The sequence below is a fragment of the Podarcis bocagei genome (genome assembly GCF_964188305.1).
Source record: "Podarcis bocagei genome assembly, chromosome: 17".
In the NCBI taxonomy this organism is placed as follows: Eukaryota; Metazoa; Chordata; class Lepidosauria; order Squamata; family Lacertidae; genus Podarcis; species Podarcis bocagei.
The window spans coordinates 9113699-9134773 of record NC_138143.1 but is presented as its reverse complement, the minus strand read 5'-3'; the positions used below and the strand labels follow the sequence as shown (position 1 = coordinate 9134773).

The 21075-nt window shown below is 46.2% G+C and overlaps 2 protein-coding genes across 4 annotated transcripts in view; one reads left to right on the top strand and one right to left on the bottom strand.

The window, feature by feature from the left end:
- LOC308576490 (retinol dehydrogenase 8-like) overlaps nt 1-1383 on the bottom strand; it is a 29315-nt gene extending 27932 nt beyond the window's left edge. Inside the window, exon 1 of one of the 2 annotated variants that reach the window (XM_081175878.1) lies at nt 1097-1383. The gene's annotated coding sequence lies outside the window, so the exon portion shown is untranslated. The remainder of the gene's footprint in view (nt 1-1096) is intronic. The other variant, XM_081175877.1, reaches the window with a different exon arrangement.
- Nucleotides 1384-8009: 6626 nt separating this feature from the next.
- Nucleotides 8010-21075, top strand: part of LOC308576475 (A.superbus venom factor 1-like) — a 63931-nt gene continuing 50865 nt past the window's right edge. The window contains exons 1-13 of one of the 2 annotated variants that reach the window (XM_081175843.1): nt 8010-8162; nt 8817-9009; nt 10689-10851; nt 13458-13528; nt 14222-14307; nt 15319-15401; nt 15880-15970; nt 16590-16692; nt 16791-16911; nt 18389-18504; nt 18691-18837; nt 19702-19914; nt 20654-20848. In XM_081175843.1, the coding sequence (XP_081031969.1) occupies nt 8092-8162; nt 8817-9009; nt 10689-10851; nt 13458-13528; nt 14222-14307; nt 15319-15401; nt 15880-15970; nt 16590-16692; nt 16791-16911; nt 18389-18504; nt 18691-18837; nt 19702-19914; nt 20654-20848 (1653 nt within the window). In that variant the 5' untranslated portion in view covers nt 8010-8091. The remainder of the gene's footprint in view (nt 8163-8816; nt 9010-10688; nt 10852-13457; nt 13529-14221; nt 14308-15318; nt 15402-15879; nt 15971-16589; nt 16693-16790; nt 16912-18388; nt 18505-18690; nt 18838-19701; nt 19915-20653; nt 20849-21075) is intronic. The other variant, XM_081175842.1, reaches the window with a different exon arrangement.

Genomic DNA, 21075 nt, shown 5'->3' with positions numbered 1-21075 from the left:
ACTGGCATGGGTAGCATGTTGAAGAGTGACTTGTCCCCCCAAAGAAACGCTCAGTGGCGTAGCGTGGGGGGTGCAGGGGGCCCCGGCTGCACCGGGCGCAACATCTGGGGGTTAGGGGGCGCAAATCCACGGGTTAGGGGGCACAAATTACTTGCCTTGCCCTGGGTGCTGACAACCCACACTACGCCACTGGAAACGCTAGCTAGAGCACTGTAGGGGATGGTCTCCCAGTGTTGTGGGTGCATCATGCGGGGTGCCCTGTTTACTTGGGAGTAAAAAAATATCCAGACCCTTATTCCGAAGTGCAGCATGGAGGTGAACTGTTCAAAGTGTGTGCCACGAGTTAGGGATCATGCAATGAGGAGTCTCCCAGCCACAGGATGCATGGTGTGATGTAGCCCAAAACTTAGTTTGGGGTGCAGCAGAACAAAAGCTTAAGATCCCCTCTCAAGCAGCTCATGCATCCCTGTCTAGAAGGGACCCCAGCAGTCTATGAAAGTTCCCGCCGTAATAAACGGAAAGGTGCCGCATTGCCCTTTGTTCTTTTCGTTGCTACCCGTCTGTGGAAACTGTGTAGGCAGATAAGCAAGTGGAAATCGGAAACCGGCCTCGGCCTGCCTCGTTCTCCAGGGGCTCCTGTGCAGCTACAGGTTCTCTATTCCAGGCCCGGGCAAGGAGAGTGATGGGGAAAGCTCCTTGCAAACAGCAGCTCAGAAGACACCGGAGGAGCCCCGCCACCTGGCAACCCAGCGCCGCGCCAGCCAGCCGGCGAGCAGCAGGCGGCGGCAGGGCGATTACTGGCCACGTCATGGGGGATTACAGGGTGTCCTCACCGAGCGGAAAAGGCCGAGGGAAAAAAGGTGGGGGGGACCTTCCAGCCTAGCGGTCACCCGGGATAAATCCACGCTGGGGCGCGGACGCAACAGCCGCAAGCTCTTTATCTGCTACCTCTCCAAGGCGCGCACGCAGCCCGGGGCTATGCAAGCCACAGCCGGCTGCAGCCCGGCCGTGCCTTGGAGAAAGCGGGGGGCACCTCCTGGCTGGGAGATTTCCTGCGCCATGCTGCTGCCCACCCCGCCGCCGGGCACCTACCTACCTCTCGCGCCCCTCTTTAAGCACGATCCCTCGTTGAGAAAGGTGAGGAGACAGACACAACAACAAAAAATATGACCCCAGCGCCCACCTCTCCAAAAGCGCAGAAGCGGGCGTTCGCCCGCGCACCAGCCAAGCCTCTCGCCTCCGGAGTCAGCCGCCCCTCGCGCACTTCCCCAAATTCAGCCTCAAGCCCGGCGATCGAAGGACAAGCGAGCCCGCCCCGAGCCGGAGGACGCCGGGCGTTGTAGTCCCGTCCTCCCCGGCGAGGTCCGGCTCCTCCTTCTCCTCCTCCCCACTGTCGCCGCCCCGCCTTCCCCGGGCGAAGAAAGGGAGGCTGCGCCGCGCTCGGAGCGCAGCCTGTTGGTAACTTAGGAAGGCGATTAGAGAGCGAAATCGCGGAGGAGGAGCGGACGAACCCGAGAGCTCCGCGGATGCTGCGCGCCTAGGGGCAGCTGCGCACCAGAGAGGGGCGCTATAGGCTTCATGCCTTGCTTGGGCGGGTTCCCGGATTATTTGGTTGGCTCTGGGGAAACAGGATCCTGCGCTAGCTTCTTGTTGTTATATTTAACAACAACAACAGTTTCATTAATTAAATGTATATTGTCTCCCTGCTTATTTAACTTATATGCAGAATTCATCATGCGAAAGGCTGGGCTGGATGAATCCCAAACCGGAATTAAGATTGCCGGAAGAAATATCAACAACCTCAGATATGCAGATGGCACAACCTTGATGGCAGAAAGTGAGGAGGAATTTTAATTTTAATGAGGGTGAAAGAGGAGAGCGCAAAATATGGACTGAAGCTCAACATCAAAAAAACCAAGATCATGGCCACTGGGCCCATCACCTCCTGGCAAATAGAAGGGAAAGAAATGGAGGCAGTGAGAGATTTTACTTTCTTGGGCTCCATAATCACTGCAGATGGTGACAGCAGTCACGAAATTAAAAGACGCCTGCTTCTTGGGAGAAAAGCAATGACAAACCTAGACAGCATCTTAAAAAGCAGAGACATCATGTTGCCAACAAAGGTCTGTATAGTTAAAGCTATGGTTTTCCCAGTAGTGATGTATGGAAGTGAGAGCTGGACCATAGAGAAGACTGATCGCCGAAGAATTGATGCTTTTGAATTATGATGCTGGAGGAGACTCTTGAGAGTCCCATGGACTGCAAGTAGATCAAACCTATCCATTCTGAAGGAAATCAGCCCTGAGTGCTCACTGGAAGGACAGATCGTGAAGCTGAGGCTCCAATACTTTGGCCACCTCATGAGAAGAGAAGACTCCCTGGAAAAGACCCTGATGTTGGGAAAGATGGAGGGCACAAGGAGAAGGGGACGACAGAGGACGAGATGGTTGGACAGTGTTCTCAAAGCTACCAGCATGAGTTCGACCAAACTGTGGGAGGCAGTGGAAGACAGGAGTGCCTGGCGTGCTCTGGTTCATGGGGTCACAACAACAACACCACTGCTCTTCATCCGAGGATCACAGGGCGCCTAACAGTATAAAAACACAACAATGCATAGCACAATTGCAGACAAAACAATGCCCCCTACCTCATTTTAAATGCCATAGATGTTTAATCAGAATCTTTTCACCCGGTGCCTAAAGGTGTATAATGAAGGTGCCAGTCAAACGTCCCTGGTGAGGGCATTCCACAAATGGAGCCACTGCAAAAAAGGTCCATTCTTGCGTTGCTGACCTCAGGACCTATGGTGGAAGAGACACAAGGAAAAGGACCTTATCAGTTCATATGATATTATTTTTTACTCCTTAATCTGGAGTAGGTATTTTGGTGATACACTTTTGTATGACTTTTCTTAGGTAGAGACAACTAGGAATGTGGCCTAGGGAGAGCTTGTGAGAGCCAGCTAGAAAGACCCACCCCTGCCTTAGAACAATTGTAAAAATGTCACTCATTTTTCCTCTTGTGCCTTTAAAAGGTTCATCACAGGCAGGAACTGAACAGGTGCCGCTTTCCAGGGATAACAAAATTGTTATTGCTATTATTATCTTTCCTCCCAAAATAGCCCAGGGCAACAGACGCACAAGCAAAAATAATAATTTCAATGCAGATGCAGACTGGGAAAGTGTTCTACTTAAAAGATTTGTTATAATATGACTTTCTTGCTTTTGAGTCCTAATACTACATCCACAACATCACTGAGAGTCGGTGGAGGTTCGTGCTGTGATAAGACTGCATTTAGGATTCATCTGAGGGATCCAGAACAAAAGATCAGGAGAAGGAAATGTGTCTTGTGAGCATGATATTCCACTGCTGCTAGTTGCAGATAGGTTCTAGTTTTGCAAAATAGGGGAATGCCTTTATTTAATTTATACACTGCCTTTTCTCCAATGAGCTAAGGGCAGTTTACATGGTCCCCCCAATAATAATAATAATAATAATAATAATAATAATAATAATAATAATTTTTAATTTTTTAAAAAATAATTTTTATTGCTTTTCACAAACACAAAAGAATTAAACAATAATGACCAAGGAAAAAAGAACATAGAAAACAAAATAATAAATGAAACGATCTTTTAAAGTCTACATTTTACGTTATCTTATTTACAAAGTGCATATTAGCACCCTGACTTCCCTCCTCCCCCCATCAGTTTTCTTAATTCGAATCTTCTCCTGCAGATTGTTATACCCCTTCTATTTACATCATATGGTTTAGATCAAACCCACTACAGTTTTTAAACTTCTACAATTTATCTTAATATACGCAACAAATTTACCCCATTCATCCTCAAACCTTGTTCCCTTTTGATTTCATACTTTGTGAGTCATTTTGGCCAGTTCTATGTATTCAAAGAGTTTACTCTGCCAATAAGTTAATAATAATAATAATAATTTATTATTTGTACCCTGCCCATCTGGCTGGGTCTCCCCAGCCACTCTGGGCAGCTTCCAACAAAGATTAAAAATACATTAAAATGTCATTCTCACAACCGTTTTCTATGAAAGATGAGGCTGAGAAACTGTGAATGGCCCAAGATTTCCCAGCAAGCGTCACAGCCAAACAACCAGTCAGAAGCTGAAGTCAGGAGGTCAGTAATAAAACTGCCACACACAAGATGGAGCAAGCTTGTTTCCTTCTGCTCTGGAGGGTAGGATTCGAACCAATGACTTCGAGTTACAAGAAAGGAGATTCCAACTAAACATACGAGGGGGAAACGTTCTGACAGTAAGGGCTGATCGACAGTGAAACGGTCTCCCTTGGCAGGTTGTGGATTCTTCTTCCTTGGAGGTTTTCAAACAGAGGATTCTTTAGCCTCAGTCAGAGGTAACTGGCCACTCTCTAGGCACTCGGCTTAAGATCCTGTTGACCTCCCCATCTGCGTCTCCCGGCAGGATACAGGCAAGGTCACTATCGGCGATCCCACTCAGCGTGAGAGGGACACACCTCTCCCTCCTCCCTGCTTCCCTCAGGGAGGGGAACGAGACAGACAGAAATCTATTTACATGTCTTTATTTCTGTCATTGCAGCAGTACAGAGAAACACGTCTGCACTCTCCAGACTCCAACAGTAGAGAAAGAAAACTCCACCCCTGTACTTCCAGTACAGGTCAGATGACACCCTGAGCTAACATCCGGTGCTCAGAACAGTGAATAGACTGCCCCTTCATTCCCATGGTACAGTCCCAAACATCAACATCCTGTTTTGCTTTCCAGACACCTGCAGCTCGCTCTTGCATTGCTGCTTTTTCCTGACAGGATGGTCATCTGTCATGGATGCTTTCGCTGAGATTCCTGCATTGCAGGGGGTTGGACTAGATGACCTTTGGGGTCCCTCCCAACTCTATGATTCTATGACAACACCCAGTGTCAGTGCTGACATCACTTACGCATTCCTCAGGGCATGCTATGTGTCATGCGCACGCCACACAGCTTGCACAATTGACATCAGTACCCCCTGCAGTCTGTGCACACGGCCACTGTGGAATTTTGAGGGGCCTGAGCCTCCTCGAAAATTTTTGGGGGGCCTTGCCCCCCCATGGCACCCCTGGCACTGGTTTCTTCAAAATACCTGTGATGCTTTCTGACTCTCACTTGCAGCCCCTATCACCACCAGTCATTTCTCACCCAGTACAGTGGTACCTCAGGTTAAGTACTTAATTCGTTCTGGAGGTCTGTTCTTAACCTGAAACTGCTCTTAACCTGAAGCACCACTTTAGCTAATGGGGCCTCCTGCTGCTACCGTGCCGCCGGAGCATGATTTCTGTTCTCATCGTGAAACAAAGTTCTTAACCTGAGGTAATATTTCTGGGTTAGCGGAGTCTGCAACCTGAAGCGTATGTAATCCGAGGTACCACTGTATTAGGGCATTTGCTTTTGAGTTAACTAAACTGCATATTTGACCTAGTAAACATGCAGACGTGTTGCAACAATGTCTTTGGAGATTGTCCAGGTTCCATTTCTATCCAGACCTGTTACTGGAAGCCAGCTGATAACCAGCATTTCCCAATTAACTCTTTATTCGGTTGTTTATGCCCATTTTATTGAGCAAAAGTCATCATAACCATACCCTTATTTCTCTACTCTGAATTACCTCCTCCTCAAGTTTCTTTCTCTGTTCAGGGATAGAGATAATGTGACACTTCAGATGTTGTTGGACTCAGGGAACAGGGAACTGTAAATGCTTTCGTTTGTACTATGATGGAGCACGCGTGAAAGACTACCGTATTTTTCCGTGTATAAGACTATATTTTTCCTTCAATTTTTGAAGTTTAAAATAAGGAGTCGTCTTATACACAGATAGTGAATACAGTGGTACCTCGGGTTAAGAACTTAATTCGTTCCGGAGGTCCGTTGTTAACCTGAAACTGTTCTTAACCTGAAGCACCACTTTAGCTAATGGGTCCTCCTGTTGCCGCTGTGCTGCCACCGCACAATTTCTGTTCTCATCCTGAAGCAAAGTTTTTAACCCGAGGTAATATTTCTGGGTTAGTGGAGTCTGTAACCTGAAGTGTATGTAACCTGAAGCGTATGTAACCCAAGGTACCACTGTAGTGCAGTTTCTTAATTCGGAGTCCCAGAAAATAGGGGGCGTCTTATACCTGGGGAAGTCTTATACACAGAAAAATATGGTATATTTGAGTGACAGTGGCATGCATGGGACCACACCTTTTCTGTGACATATCTATGATGTCTTGATGATCCTTCTGGAAATGTATTATGGGAAACTTTGGGAAACTTTAAAATACTGATGTAACCATTGTTCAGGGCTTCGGGCTTCTTCTCTTTGTGGTAGCGAGAAGTCTTGTCACAGCAATAAAGATCAGGTCTACAGGTCGCTGTTTTGCTTCTATCTCCTGCTATCTCTTGCTTGTGACCCTTGACCTGAACCTATGGGAGCCAAGGTTAGGCAATTGTGGGGTGCTCCAAGGACTCCCTTATACAACTCTCATCGGCCCCAGGCAACATAACTGTCATATTCCAAGTGGATCTCCACAGAGCTTAGGGGCCCAGACCCAGGAAGTATAAGTCTCTCACCAACAAGGGTAGAGTTGAAGTGCGCAGCACACTGAACAAACCAAGACCAGGCACAGAGAATCAGGTACAAAATATGACCTAGAGACCAGAGCAGACAACAGTCCAAGGTCATTATCACAGGGGGCTCAGCAAGGAAGATCACAAATCAAGAAACAGACGCTTGTACTATTTCCTGCAACTGGAGGGCTCAATAAAGCTACTGGTAGAGTTTCATGGGTTGCGTACCCATGAGTAGAGGCCACTTAACCATGACCCTCACAACGACCCTGGGGTGACAGAGCAGGTATGGGAAATCTTTAGCCCACCAGATGTTGTCAAGAGTGTGTGCAGGAGCCAGACCCTGTGACCAGTAGGGCTTCGCAGGACTGGAGAGGCAAGGCACGGCCGCACAAGTGAGGCCGCTAGGTAACTCACTGGACCTGGTGGCAAGAGCGGGGAAGGGATATAAGGTCAGCATTTCTCTTCGGTTCTTTGCCACAGCAACACGTTTCCTGCCTTGCTGCATTTGGCTTCTTGACTCCTTGCTTCCTGATCCTCAAACCCTTGACTCCTGGTTTCCTGACCCTCGGACCTTCGGCTTCTTGACTCCTGGTTTCCGGACTCCCGTTCCTGCTCCCATTCCGCCATCTTGCCCCGGTCCCGACCTCAGCAGGGACTTCGACCGTCCATAAACTGGACCATGACAGATGTTGAACTACAATTCCTATCCATCTCAGCATGCATAGCCATTGGCAAGAGGTGATAGAAACTGTATTTCAGTAGTATCAGGAGGGTCAGGGGTTCCTCACACCTGACGCAGAGGCCTGCTGTGTCACTGTCCAGCCTGGACCTAGACATTATGTCACCAGCATTCTGGTGGGCTGAGGGGTTCTTTAGGAGGCCTCTGAGGACTGCGTGATTGGCACCAGTTCAGGGCTAAGTATGACAATAGCCAATGGTCAAGGGTAATCTGGTGGGCACCATCCCCATTGATTTTCCCTCCTAGATGTGTCGGTACAATGTGGATAGCGGAAAGCAGCAAAAAGCATTTTTAGAACACAGATAACAACGTGACATCTAGTAAATAAAACCTCAGTAAAATAATTGACTGATAACTGGTCACAAAGCCAGAAAAGAGGGAGGGATTGCCAACCTTCTTAGACCAGGGGACAAAAATTGAATTTTGAGAGCATACTGCAGATGGCATTCACAAAACAGCTGCCCTGGGGAGGCCTGGCATAACACAAAATGAGAGAGAATGCAATTAGTGCTGCTTCCCGTTGACTGCCATCATGAATGATCTGTTTTGGGAGAGGCACAGGTTTTTAAAAACACACAGATAAATCCTTGTGGTTTTTGACAGGCTTGCTAGTTTATTTTGAAATTGCCAGGTTGCTCCAACTCCTCCCCATTTACTGATTAAACATGGAGAGATTGCCAAAGGGCAATGGCTTGGAAGGGGGCTCAGAGGATAAATACTGAGACGGTAGCTTGCCTCTCCTGTTCCTCCAGATCACCATGGAGGGGACTGCTCTCTACCTGGTGGCTGCCCTCTTGGTCTCTTTCCCGACTTCTTCTCACAGCCAACTGTAAGTACAGGTTAGATTTCAGCAGTTCACACCAGCACCACATTTCTTAAGAAGTGGGGTACAAGCCCCACTTCTTTCAATGGTGCTCATTTCCATGTAGACACAGTTAGAATCGATGTCTTGGTGATGGGTCAATAGCCACTTCATTCATTCTGTCTTTAAGGTGCCGCAAAACTTTGTTTTTGCTACAAAATAAGGCCTCCGACTAAAGTAACGGGGGGGGGGAGGAGTGTGCTTTAAAAGGGACAAAGATGCCACAAGACAAACATATTTCAACACCCATGGGGGCACCAGGAGTGCCAACTTGAATAGAATATTGGGGAGGCCCTACATGGCATGGTGAACACACACCATTTGAAGGTCAATGCCCATTAACTTGGGGGGGGGGGTCCTGGCCCCATCAAATATCTTATGGGGAGGCGAAGCCCCCTCAGCCCCTAGGAGTTGGCTCCTATGGGGGGCCATGCAAATGGGTCCTCAGAAGTGGTGGGCAATGATTAACAGTAGCAGAACTGCAAACAACTGCAAATGGTGAAATCCATTGCGCAAGGAGTGCCCACAACACATCCTGGCAGATGCAGCATGGAGAGGCTGTCATGTGACATTTAAATGCACCAAACAAACTCACTACCGTGAGCTTTTTCTCCTCTGTAGGTACTCCCTCATCACCCCAAGCGTCCTGCGGGTAGAGACCGAAGAGACGATTGTGGTGGAGGCTCATGGGGCCAACTTTGACGCAGAGGTCACCGTCTCTGTCCATGACTTCCCACAGAAGAGAAACACCCTGTACATGGTCAAAACTCGCATAGAGTCAGCAAGTGACATGATGGTGACCCCAACCATAAAGGTGGGTGCAGAGCGACGATTAGGGATGATGACATTTGTGCGCTTCAGTCCTATACATGCACAAATCATGCTGCAGTCCTATACACACTGAACCTGGTTGAACACAGTACTACCAGCATAGGACTGCACTGTGTGTCAGTTATTTTGGGGTGTCTATGTGTGTTTATAAGGGACGCGGGTGGTGCTGTAGTCTAAACCACAGACCCTAAGGCTTGCCGATCAGAAGGTCGGCAGTTCGAATCCCCACGATGGGGTGAGCTCCCGTTGCTCGGTCCCTGCTCCTGCCAACCTAGCAGTTCGAAAGCACATCAAAGTGCAAGTAAATAAATAGGTACCGCTCCGGCAGGGAGGTAAACGGTGTTTCCGTGTGCTGATCTGGTTCACCAGAAGCGGCTTAGTTATGCTGACCACATGACCGGAAGCTGTACGCTGGCTCCCTCAGCCAGTGAAGCGAGATGAGCGCTGCAACCCCAGAGTCATCCGTGACTGGACCTAATGGTCATGGGTCCCTTTACCTTTACCTTTATGTGTGCTTATAGTGCAATAGTGGATCATCAGACCTCAGTGTAACAGATGAGAAGAACCAGATTGTTAGTGTCTCTTATACAGCAGATCAGCTTTAGAAGTTAGTAAAATGCACCTTGAGGGTTTTTTTTGCAGGAAAGCTGAATTTTGGTGAAAGAGTGAGATACACATTTAATACACAATAATAATTTCCATAGTTCTCAGTAAGCAACATAATTATTTCTCCTTTTTTGAAATCATTTTTATTTGGTTTTCCAAATACAAAATTTTAAATAGCAAATTCTCCCGAATCTCCAGACTTCCCCCCACCCCCTCCATGGGGTCCCATTTTAAACATTTACTACTACATATTCTTCGATACTCCAGTTTTTATATCAAACCATATTATCCATGGTAATTGCTATGCTACAAGCGAGTCAAAATCCTGCTAATGTTTCCATCTGTTTACAGTGGTCTCCTAAGCAACTTATAAATTTTCCCCATTCTTTTATAAAGTTTTTGTCCTCTTGGTTTTTGAGTTTTCCAGTCAGTTTTGTCATTTCAGCATAGTGCATCAGCTTGGTTTCCCACTCCTCTCTGGTAGGGACTCTGGCTTCTTTCCACCTCTGGGCTAGTAGCATCAGTGCGCTTGTTGTTTCATACATAAAAAGTTTTTTCTGTTCTTTTGGGACATTAGTACCTATAATTCCTAATAGAAAAGCTTCTGTTTTCTTAACAAAGGTTATTTTAAACATTTTTTTTGTCATTTCATTGTATATCATCTCCCAGAAAGCTTTTATTACCTTACAAGTCCACCACATATGATAAAAGGTACCTTCTTTTTCTTTACATTTCCAGCAGGTATTTGTACTTGCCCTATACATTTTTGCCAACTTAGTAGGGGTTAAATATCACCGGTACACCATTGAATAATAATTATTTCTTTTAAATCCACATCTTATTTTTTTAAACCAACATTACAAAAAACAGTGCACTTTTGCAACCTGAATGTGCTGTTTCCCCCACCCCAGTCTTATAAGAATTCTGTGAAGTTTTACTAGGCTGAGAATTAGCAACTGGTCACCTACTGAGCAGGGATTTGAGTTTGCTACTATATGCCTTGGTAAGCAAAAACCAGGAGATATCCGATTTCTAGCTCCTGATTTGCTCCTGCAGGTTTCTGCCAATGATATGAAGAAGGATTCGAAGCAAAAGCAGTATGTGATTGTTGTGGCCAAGTGTCCTCAGTTCACATTGGAGAGGATTGTTCTGGTCTCCTTCCACAGTGGATATCTCTTCATCCAGACAGATAAAACCATCTACACACCTGGGTCCAAAGGTAAAGCCTTCTGCTAGTCCCTCCCATAACATTATCTGGAACTGCAGGAGGGGTCTGGAGTGGATAACCTACTTGCAATCTGCAGATCTCTGCTCATAGATCCTTCCCTTGCCACCAGAGCTAGGAACGGATGATCCCCACCTCACACAACTGACAGTTAATAATAATAATAATAATAATAATAATAATAATAATAATAATAATAATAATAATAATAATAATTTATTTATACCCCGCCCTCCCCAGCCAAGACCGGGCTCAGGGCGGCTAACAACCAATGATAAAAACAAGTTGATTAAAATCCAATTTAAAAGATTAAGATACAACATTAAAACATTAGGGTGCAGCCTCATCACAGGAGGAGAAAGGAAAAAGAAAGAGGGGGAGGGAATCAAACTGATTGTAAGCCAAAGGCCAGGTGGAACAACTCTGTCTTACAGGCCCTGCGGAAAGAAGTCAGATCCTGCAGGGCCCTGGTCTCATGAAACAGAGCGTTCCACCAGGCCGGTGCCAGTGCTGAAAAGGCCCCGGCTCTGGTTGAGGCTAATCTAACTTCCTTGGGGCCCGGGACCTCTAGGGTGTTACTATATATGGACCTTAAGGTCCTCTGTGGGGCATTCCAGGAGAGGCGGTCCCGTAGGTATGAGGGTCCTAGGCCATGAAGGGCTTTAAAGGTCAAAACCAGCACCTTACTCTGTACTCCACCGGGAGCCAATGCAGCTGGAAAAGCACTGGGTGAATATGCTCCCATGGCAGAAATCCCATGAGGAGCCTCGCTGCAGCATTCTGCACCCGCTGGAGTTTCTGGGACAGCTTCAAGGGCAGCCCCGCGTAGAGCGAATTACAGTAGTCAAGCCTGGAGGTGACCGTCGCATGGATCAAGTTGAAGTTCGTCTGAGTGAGAGAGACATACACATCACAACTCTTTTACCACTGGTAAACAGGTTTTGCACTTGTTAAAGAACCAGCAGACTCTCTTCTACCAAGACAATCATGGCAAGACAGAAGTACTGTTTTGGGGGGACAGGGGAGGGCAGGTGTGGGGGACGCCCTGGTCCTGAATGAGGTAACTGTCCCTGAAGGACCAGGTGTGCAGCCTGGGAGTCATTTTGGACTCACAGCTGGCCATGGAGGCACAGGTCAATTCTGTGTTCAGCTGCATCTGTGTTCACCCTATCTGCCCATGGACTGTCTTGCCAGAGTGATGCATGCTCTAGTTATCTCCCGCTTGAACTACTGCAATGAGCTCTACGTGGGGCTACCTTTGAAGGTGACCCAGAAACTACAACTAATCCAGAATGTGGCAGCTAGACTGGTGACTGGGAGTGGCTGCTGAGACCATATAACACTGGTCCTGAAAGATCTACATTGACCAGCGGCGTAGCGTGGGTTGTCAGCACCCGGGGCAAAGCAAGTCATTTGCGCCCCCTAACCCGGGGCAAGGCAAGTAATTTGCGCCCCCTAACCCCTAACCTGCCGCCGCTGCCAGCTTCTTCTTGCTGCTGCTTGGTCTGGTCTGGTGTGGTTCTCTCCCGTGCTCAGCGCTGCGCTGGGTGGCCGCTGCACTGTCCCTCCCCCAGATAGTCCCTCGCTCTCTCTCCGCACCGCACGCCTGGCACCCACCCCCTCCACAGTGGGCGGCGACCCAGCGGCTTGGATCGGATTCGCACAGCCAGCACTGCAGTGAGAGAGAGTGAGTGAGCCAGGTAGGGGCAGAGAGCTGCGAGTACGAGCGTGCCCCCCCCAGATGTTGCGCCCGGTGCGGCTGGCCCCCCCTGCACCCCCCACGCTACGCCACTGACATTGACTCCCATTATTCAGAGCCATAGCTAGGTGATCTTGTGCCCCTGGCAGAAGGGTCCAGATTGCGCCCCCTAGCCATGGACAAATTAGCTCTTCTTTCGGCCTCTCCTCCAACCCACCCCCTCCACTCATTCAAATCACCCTCTATTTAAAACCTTTTCTTATGAGGCAATAATTGATATTTTTTATTTACAGACATATTTATGGAAATATTTTTAGCTGATTTTGCGCCCCCCCCCCCATTGCCTGCACCCCTGGCAGGGGCCCACCTCACTACCCCTTAGCTACGGCCCTGCCAGTACATTTCCAAGCGCAATTGGGCGAAATACGTTGGAACCGCTTACAACAACTTCACATTTGCTTAACTATTTGTAAAAAAAACACTTGAGAGAGTTTCTGTTGCAAAGAGTGTTTGTTTCCTGACTGGTGATAGTTTACATTAGAAATATAAACTGTGTTCTAGTCAGTTTAACTTATCCTGATCAAGTAAGCCCACCTCCCATAGTTCTCCTGTGTAGGATCTAGAGATCTCCAGCAAATACCGTATTTTCCCGTTTATAAGACTAGGTTTTTTTTAAACCAAAATTTAGGTTTAAAATTGGGGCTGATCTTATACACAGGTAGTGCTGAGGGATGTTTTCTTAATTTGGAGTCCCCCAAAATAGTCTTATAGATGGAAAAAATACAGTAATTATCAACATTCTTAAAATATTGCTGTTCAATGAGTGCTTTGAGGGAAGACATGAAACTTTGTCAAACCAAATGTACAGGGTATATGACAAACATCTTCTCTTCTTTCTCAGTGCGCTACCGTGTCTTTTCTGTGAATCACAAAATGCAGATTTTGGATAAGCCTGTGATTGTCGAGTTTGAGGTGAGTGCTTCGTGTATGTGTCCTTGTGATGGGTACAGTCAGAGCCATTTTCATTGGAGAAATGTTGGAGAGTATGCTTTATGGCTGAGCAAAGATTTGCTGGTCTCGATCCAGTGCTCTATTTAGCGCATCATATCTGGTCTCCTCATCTTGATGGTGCACAACTTGTGTGGACACAAGCTCTTGTGCTCCGTAAGAACTCTTGCAGGGCTGGATTTAGGTTTGATGATGCCCTAAATTACTGAAGGTAATGGGGCCCTTTATATGTCCAGCTGTCCTTTGTTAACAACAAATTGTTGCTGTTTTTTGTGTTGAATATATGCTATATAGTAATTTATGGACCTAATAGGTGTCTAAAGCCATTTGCACATAACAAAACATGTATTTTATCAAAGAAATTGTTGAACTGAAATACAATTAAGAAGAAGTATATTAATAATGAAATAATTATTAAGCTCTAAATGTATGTAGGTTTTATTTTATTTGTTTTTTATCTTATATTTTTGAAATGTACATCCAGGTTTTTTTCCCCTTTAATTTTTTTTGGGGCCCCCAAGAGAGTGGGGCCCTAAGCTATAGCTTGTTTAGCTTATACGTAAATCCGGCACTGCACTATGGAATACAAATATTAAGTGCCAGCGTTTCTATTATTACTTTTCCAACATCCCTTTAAATATACTTTTCCTCTTTCAGACACCTGAAGGAATTGTTGTCAGGCAGTCATTCATCAATCCTACTTCAAGAAACTTCCAACCTCACCCCTTACCAGAGATTGTCAGGTATTTGGCCATGAATATTACCTCAAACCTAAGGGACACAGGTGCTGCTGTGGTCTAAACCACAGAGCCTAGGGCTTGCTGATCAGAAGGTTAGCGGTTTGAATCCTCGCAAGGGGTGAGCTCCCGTTCCTGGGTCCCTGCTCCTGCCAACCTAGCAGTTCGAAAGCACGCCAAAAAGGTGCAAGTAGATAAATAGGTACCGCTCTGGCGGGAAGGTAAACGGCGTTTCCGTGTGCTGCTCTGGTTCGCCAGAAGCAGCTTAGTCCTGCTGGCCACATGACCCGGAAACTGTACGCCGGCTCCCTCGGCCAATAAAGCAAGGTGAGCGCCGCAACCCCAGAGTCGTCTGCAACTGGACCTAGCGGTCAGGGGTCCCTTTACCTTTATTACCTCAAACCAAATTTGTACACAGGACTGTTTTTTTCAGCCAGAACGTGCCTGAACTCAGTTCCAGCCCCTCTCAGGTTGGCGCCATTGCCATTCTAAGAGAACGAGGGAGGTGTTCATGGTGGGTTCTAGCACCTATTTTTCTAGGAAAAAATAGCACTGTTTGTACAGAAAGTGAGCTGAAACAGCAATTGGCAAAGAAAGCACATCAATGATGAATTAATGATGTAAGGAGGGAGCTGCAGCCCAGGATAGGAAAAGAGGTAGTAAGGGAACATCTAGCTACTTTAAATGAATTCAGGGCCTGATAAGCTGCAACCAAGGGTACTAAAAGGAGCTTGTGGATGTATGTTCCTGCCCACTTTGGCAAACTGAGCCCCCCACTGTAGCAGAATCATCCCGCTCCCTCAGCCACGGTGTGTTTCTCTACTGGCCTCCAGACAGGACCCTAAGCACCATTTTAATTCCAACCACCATCGGGGGGAATGAGCATCAAGGGACATAGACTATATTCTAACCTCACCCATGGGGAGAAGAGGCCCTGCAGCCCATTCTGATTTCACCTTTAATATCATGAGTTGACAAAGCAGAAGCAGTGAAGATTCCTTCCTTTTCCTTCTCTAGTTTGGGGACCTGGAAGATTGTGGCCAAGTATCAAGACTCCCCACAGGAGACCTTCAGCACGCAATTTGACGTCAAGGAATATGGTACTTTTCCTGGTTCATCACAGGCACTGTTTCCTCTTTAATCCCTTGGAAGACGCCCTTAGGTTCTTCAGCTCTGCTTTGGGATTGCTCATTGAAATATACTCGGAGTCCAGTGTGGATTTCATGCTCTTTATTCAGCTCATAGTAGTGAGGAATGGAACTTCCCCCGAAATGTCTGCTTTATATAGGTTATTTACACAATGGGCCCCATGTGATTGGCTAGTTCCGGGATTCTCCTGTAGGCCAATCAGGTTGCGGATTCACTTCCACCTGGATTTGGATTGGGTGGCTCCTGTGGACCAATCAGACTGCTGCCTTCTGGATCCTATTGTTCTAGGACCAACCAGACTGCTGCAATTTGGATCCTATTCAACTCAGTACATAACACTCATACTTTTCAAATTGCAGACACTGTCCTAAAAAGTCACATCTCTCCTCAAATATTTATATGTTCTTCTTCCCCTATTTTTTTCTTTAGTATTGCCGAGCTTCGAAGTCATAGTGGAGCCATCGGCTAAATTTTATTACATTGACAGCAACAGGGATTTCAGAGTGTCTATCACTGCAAGGTGGGTGTCTGCAACTGTGGGAAGGTAAAGATGAGGTATTACCTGCGTGAAATAAAATTAACAGATCTAGAATTAATAGCATAGCAGGGAGCAGCTGTGCCAGCTGCAGGTGGCAGAGGTGTCGTCACCCCCTCAATATTCCTTACCAGGGGGTTCAGCCATCCCATTAGTGAGGGGCGGGGGTGGCTGAACCACAAAGCCAAACACAGTGCAGCATCAAAGGCACTGTGCAGCAATCAAAGCCATTGAAGCTGTGTGACTCTGGGCAAGGCCTCCTCCCGACGATGTGCGTGTGTCGCGTCCCACATTGGGTGTGTGATGTCACAGGCGCATACCAATCTTTGCCTCAGGGTAGCACCTCTAGCGGGGTGTTAATAGCAGCTCTCTCTCTCTCTCTCTCTCTCTCTCTCTCTGTGTGTGTGTGTGTGTGTGTGTTTGTGCATGGTTTATGTTGGGACCCCAGCACAGGAGGAAAGTTTTTCGGCATGATGTGGGCGCAAAAGCCCTTTCTCTCCTTGTTATTCCCAGCAATTGTTACTGAGAGGTAGGGTGCCTCTAACAGATAGCCCTATCCTTTTTGAATTTGGCCCTTATTTGTCGTTGGATTTTGTTGTTTTAGGTTCCTCTATGGGAAGAGTGTGGAGGGTATGGCCTTTGTCCTCTTTGGAGTGAAAGTGGATGGCGTCAAACACAGCATTCCAGACTCACTCCAGAGAATTCAGGTAGGGTGTGTTTATATGTGTGTGTACTCTCTCTCTCACACATACACACATGCACAAACACATGTATCACTTGGCTTACCTCCCATTTTCCTTTTCAGATGAGTAATGGAGAAGGGGAAGGAATCCTAAGGAGAGATATCCTTCAGACTCGATTTCACAACCTCAACAATCTTATTGGGCACTCCCTCTATGTCTCTGTGACAGTGATGACAGAGTCAGGTGAGTGTCAGTCTGAAAACCAGATGGAATAGGATGGAATTTTATTATTCATTAAATTTTTATGCCGCCCTCCTTCTGAGGATCACAGGGCGGTTTGCAATATAGATAGACAAAAATACACAACATAGTAACAAACAAAATACCTGTCCCTGCCCCTGCAGTTTAAAAGGCCATAGATTGTTTAATTAGTTCAGGGGTCTGCAACCCGCGGCTCCAGAGCCGCATGTGGCTCTTTTACACCTTTGCCGCGGCTCCGGGGCAGATACTAGTGAGGGGAGGGGGCGCATTGTGCGCCCCGACACTCCCCACTGTGGCGGGCGCTGTACTGGCTGTGAGGTCGCATGGGGGCGGTGTGTGTGTTAGTCACGCACCGTCCCGACGTCACCTTCCCGCCCGCCCGCTACATTGTAAGGGGCATGTATGCTGGTCACTGCATTGAAAGGGGGCATGTACACTGGTCACTGTTTTGAAGGGGAGTGAAGAACACACACACACAAAAAGGTAACTTGTTAATTTAACGTTTATTTCTATGAGGAGGAGTAATTCTGAGGGGTCAAACAAAGAAATAATAAAAAAGTGACAAAAAAGTTATTTTTATAATGACGAGTTTTGCGGCTCCCAGTTTTTTTTTCCTTTGGAAACGGGTCCAAGTGGCTCTTTTTGTCTTAAAGGTTGCAGACCCCTGAATTAGCTGAAGGCTTGGGAGGAGAGGAATATTTTCGCCGGGCACCTAAAGATATGTGTTGAAGGTACCAGGCGAGCCTGTCTAGGGAGAGCGATTCACAAGCGGGGAGCCAGTGCAGAACTCCCGTGTGTCACCGTCCAGACCTCTTGTGAATGTTGGAGTCTGACTAACCTGCCGCAGTTCATAATGTTGCTTTGAGATTATTCAGCCCCTTCTGATTTGGATTTTCACAGCCAGACATTTTATTATGTAACATTATGAAGCCAAAATATTTAATCTTGCAAAGAAATAATCTTCACCCAACTCCTGGAAAGAAAAATATATTAGACCTGTATTTTGCTGCCTGCGATGAAGAAGGTCAAATGATGCTCTCTACCTTGCCATTAGGGTTGGCATTTTAAAGAGCCTTGCTGTATCATTTAGACACCAATTCCTGCCTTCATTTATCCCTTTACAAGGCTGCAATGCCTAGTCACGCTTTTCTGAAAGTAGGTCCCTTTGAACTCAGTGGAATTTACTTCTGAGTAGACCTACATTGGCTTCTCCAAGGTAATCTTATTATTTTTAATGATTTTAACTATTTAGTTACTGAAATTTTCAAGTGGTGTACTGTACATAAAAATGACAAAAAAGCATACAGTGGAATAAAACTAATTAAAATTCATCGTAAAAACAGAAAACCTCCTTTAAATGCCTGCTGAAAGGCTCTGAAACAATTGGAAGATTTCTCTCTCCCTGTCAAGCAGCTTGGCTTCATTTTTTCCTCTGAGTCCCCTCTTCTCCTTCCTGCAGGCAGCGACATGGTGGTGACTGAGCGATCTGGCATCAGCCTTGTGACATCGCCCTATCAGATCCACTTCACGAAAACCCCCAAGTACTTCAAGCCGGGGATGCCCTTTGAACTGATGGTAATGTTCACCTGAGTCTCTCTTCCTTTCATGGCCCAGTCCCAGGCTCTTGGAAATCCACAGAAGCGAACATAAGGAGCCGCGGGAAATCTCTTAAATCCATGGATGTCTTGGGAAAAGTGGTGTTGGCTCTGCAGAGATGGCTGCATCTCACACTCATTCACCTCTTCCTTCTCAATTGCTTAGGTGTTTGTCACCAATCCTGATGGCTCCCCAGCTTCCCGTGTACCTGTGGTGACAGAGCCAATTGCAGCTGATGGAACCACCCAGGATGATGGGACGGCCAAGCTGATCCTGAACACGCCAGCAAACAGCCAAGAGCTCAGAATCACAGTGAGTCCCCCCGAGGCCGTGCCAGGTTCCCTTCAAATGCATGAATTGTACTATTGGCAGTTCCTGTGTGTATCTTCTGCACACAGAACCAAAGCAACTGTTCACGGGGGTACTTAGGAATTTTTAAGGAAGGGTCCATAGCTCAGTGCATAGAGTGTTTTGTTAGCCCAAAAATGGGAAGTGAGCGAGGTCCCAACCAAAGAGGATTGACAACTTAAGTTGACAGAATATGCACAACTTACAGATTTAACATATAGAATAAGAGAGCAATACGTTTAAAGAAGACTGCAAAACATTTATTCAGTATATGGAAAATAACTGCATACAGCTGAAAACGCTGGCAGCATTAAGATGAATTCAACAGAGTAAATAATTTTTGATGGATGTAAAAGTGGAAAACTGATTTGAATGGTTATACAGTGGTACCTCGGGTTACAGACGCTTCAGGTTAGACACTTCAGGTTACAGACTCCACTAACCCAGAAATAGTACCTCGGGTTAAGAACTTTGCTTCAGGATGAGGCCCCATTAGCTAAAGTGGTACCTCAGGTTAAGAACAGTTTCAGTTTAAGAACGGACCTCCAGAATGAATTAAGTTCTTAACCTGAGGTACCACTGTAGTAAAATATGCAGGGATGTATGATATGTAAAATGAACCATGGGAAGAGAAGAAGGGAACCATTGGATATTTTAAAGTTTGTAAAATGATTATTTGAAATTGTAAAATTGAAAATTTAATAAAAATTATTAAAATAAAAAGTGCTGGGAAACAGACCGGGAAAGTGTGGACCTGTACCTAGAAAGCACAGGGCAAAAGTGTGGATAAGCCCCTAGATAACTTTTTCCACTTTCCACTTTCTGTAGGTAAAAACCAAAGATCCCCAACTTTTAAATGAACGCCAGGCAACCAAGACCATGATAGCTACAGCATACCAGACCCAAGGAGGATCCGGAAATTATCTCCATTTGGCAGTCACAGCTACGGAGCTGAAGGCTGGAGACAACTTGCCTATCAATTTCAATCTGAAGAGCAACAACCAAGAAGTGCTGGATCAGATCCAATATTTCACTTATATGGTAAGTACTGGGCAGAATGGAAGCCTGAGGGCCAAGTCTCTATACGCCTGTTAATACTGAAGGTGGTGAGAGAGGTGTCTAGTCCTCATGGAAAAACAGGTTTCAGCAGTCTTTCCTACAGCACCTGCCTTCTTTGGTTGCTTTGGGTTAAGCTTCACATTACAATGGCACTTATAAAGGCATTCCCCAGAGATGGAAGGGAGACAAAGTCCCGACCTGAGAAGAATGGCTGATAAAGATGATGGATTAGGCCAAAATGGCAAAAATGACTGGGAAGATCAGAAATCAAGAAGATAGAAATTTTACTAAAGAATGGGACAAATTTATAATTTACCTCAGAGAACACTGTAAACAACTAAAAACTTTGGCAGGACTGTAACAACACTTGTAATGTAACAAGAACTATGGGAAAACACGGATTTTTAAGAAAATTGATAATTTTAAATAATGCAGTTAAAAGAAAAGAAAAGAATGTAGACGGAACCCATAGAGGGGCAGAGGGAAGTCCAAGGATTCATGGAATCCTATATGTAAATTGTGAAAACCAATAAAAAATGTAAAAAGAAGAAGAAAGGTATCCCCCAAAATAAACTTTTCCATGTCGCTGTGCTCCATGAGGTGAAAAACATTTGCATTACACTTGTTATGTGAGTTAGCCCAATTGCATGGAGTTTTGTTCAAACCAATCTATGCTTGCTAACCTGCTTCACATAAAACAGGATGTCTTGTTCACCACCAGATCTTGACGAAGGGGAAAATGTTCAAGGTTGGGAGGCAGCGCAGAGAAGCAGGACAGAATTTGGTGACCTTTTCCTTGCCCATCGCCCCAGAGCTCATTCCTTCCTTCCGGATTGTGGCTTACTACCAAGTGGGGAACAGTGAGATTGTGGCTGACTCTGTCTGGATGGATGTGAAGGACACCTGCATGGGAACGGTAGGTCAATCTTCTCATGGATTTCCTGTAACAGTGCAAGCTATTGCAGAAGTGCAATAAATTCACTTCCCTCCAACCCCACTCCATCACTCACTGTTTTTAAGAGCATTTGGAATGAGAGTCCTCTCACAGTTTTGTTTCACCTTGGGTTAGAAAATGAGTAGAACCTTACAATGTACGTGCAAATGTTTTAACCCATAATAACTAAAATGGGAGGGGAAAAAGAA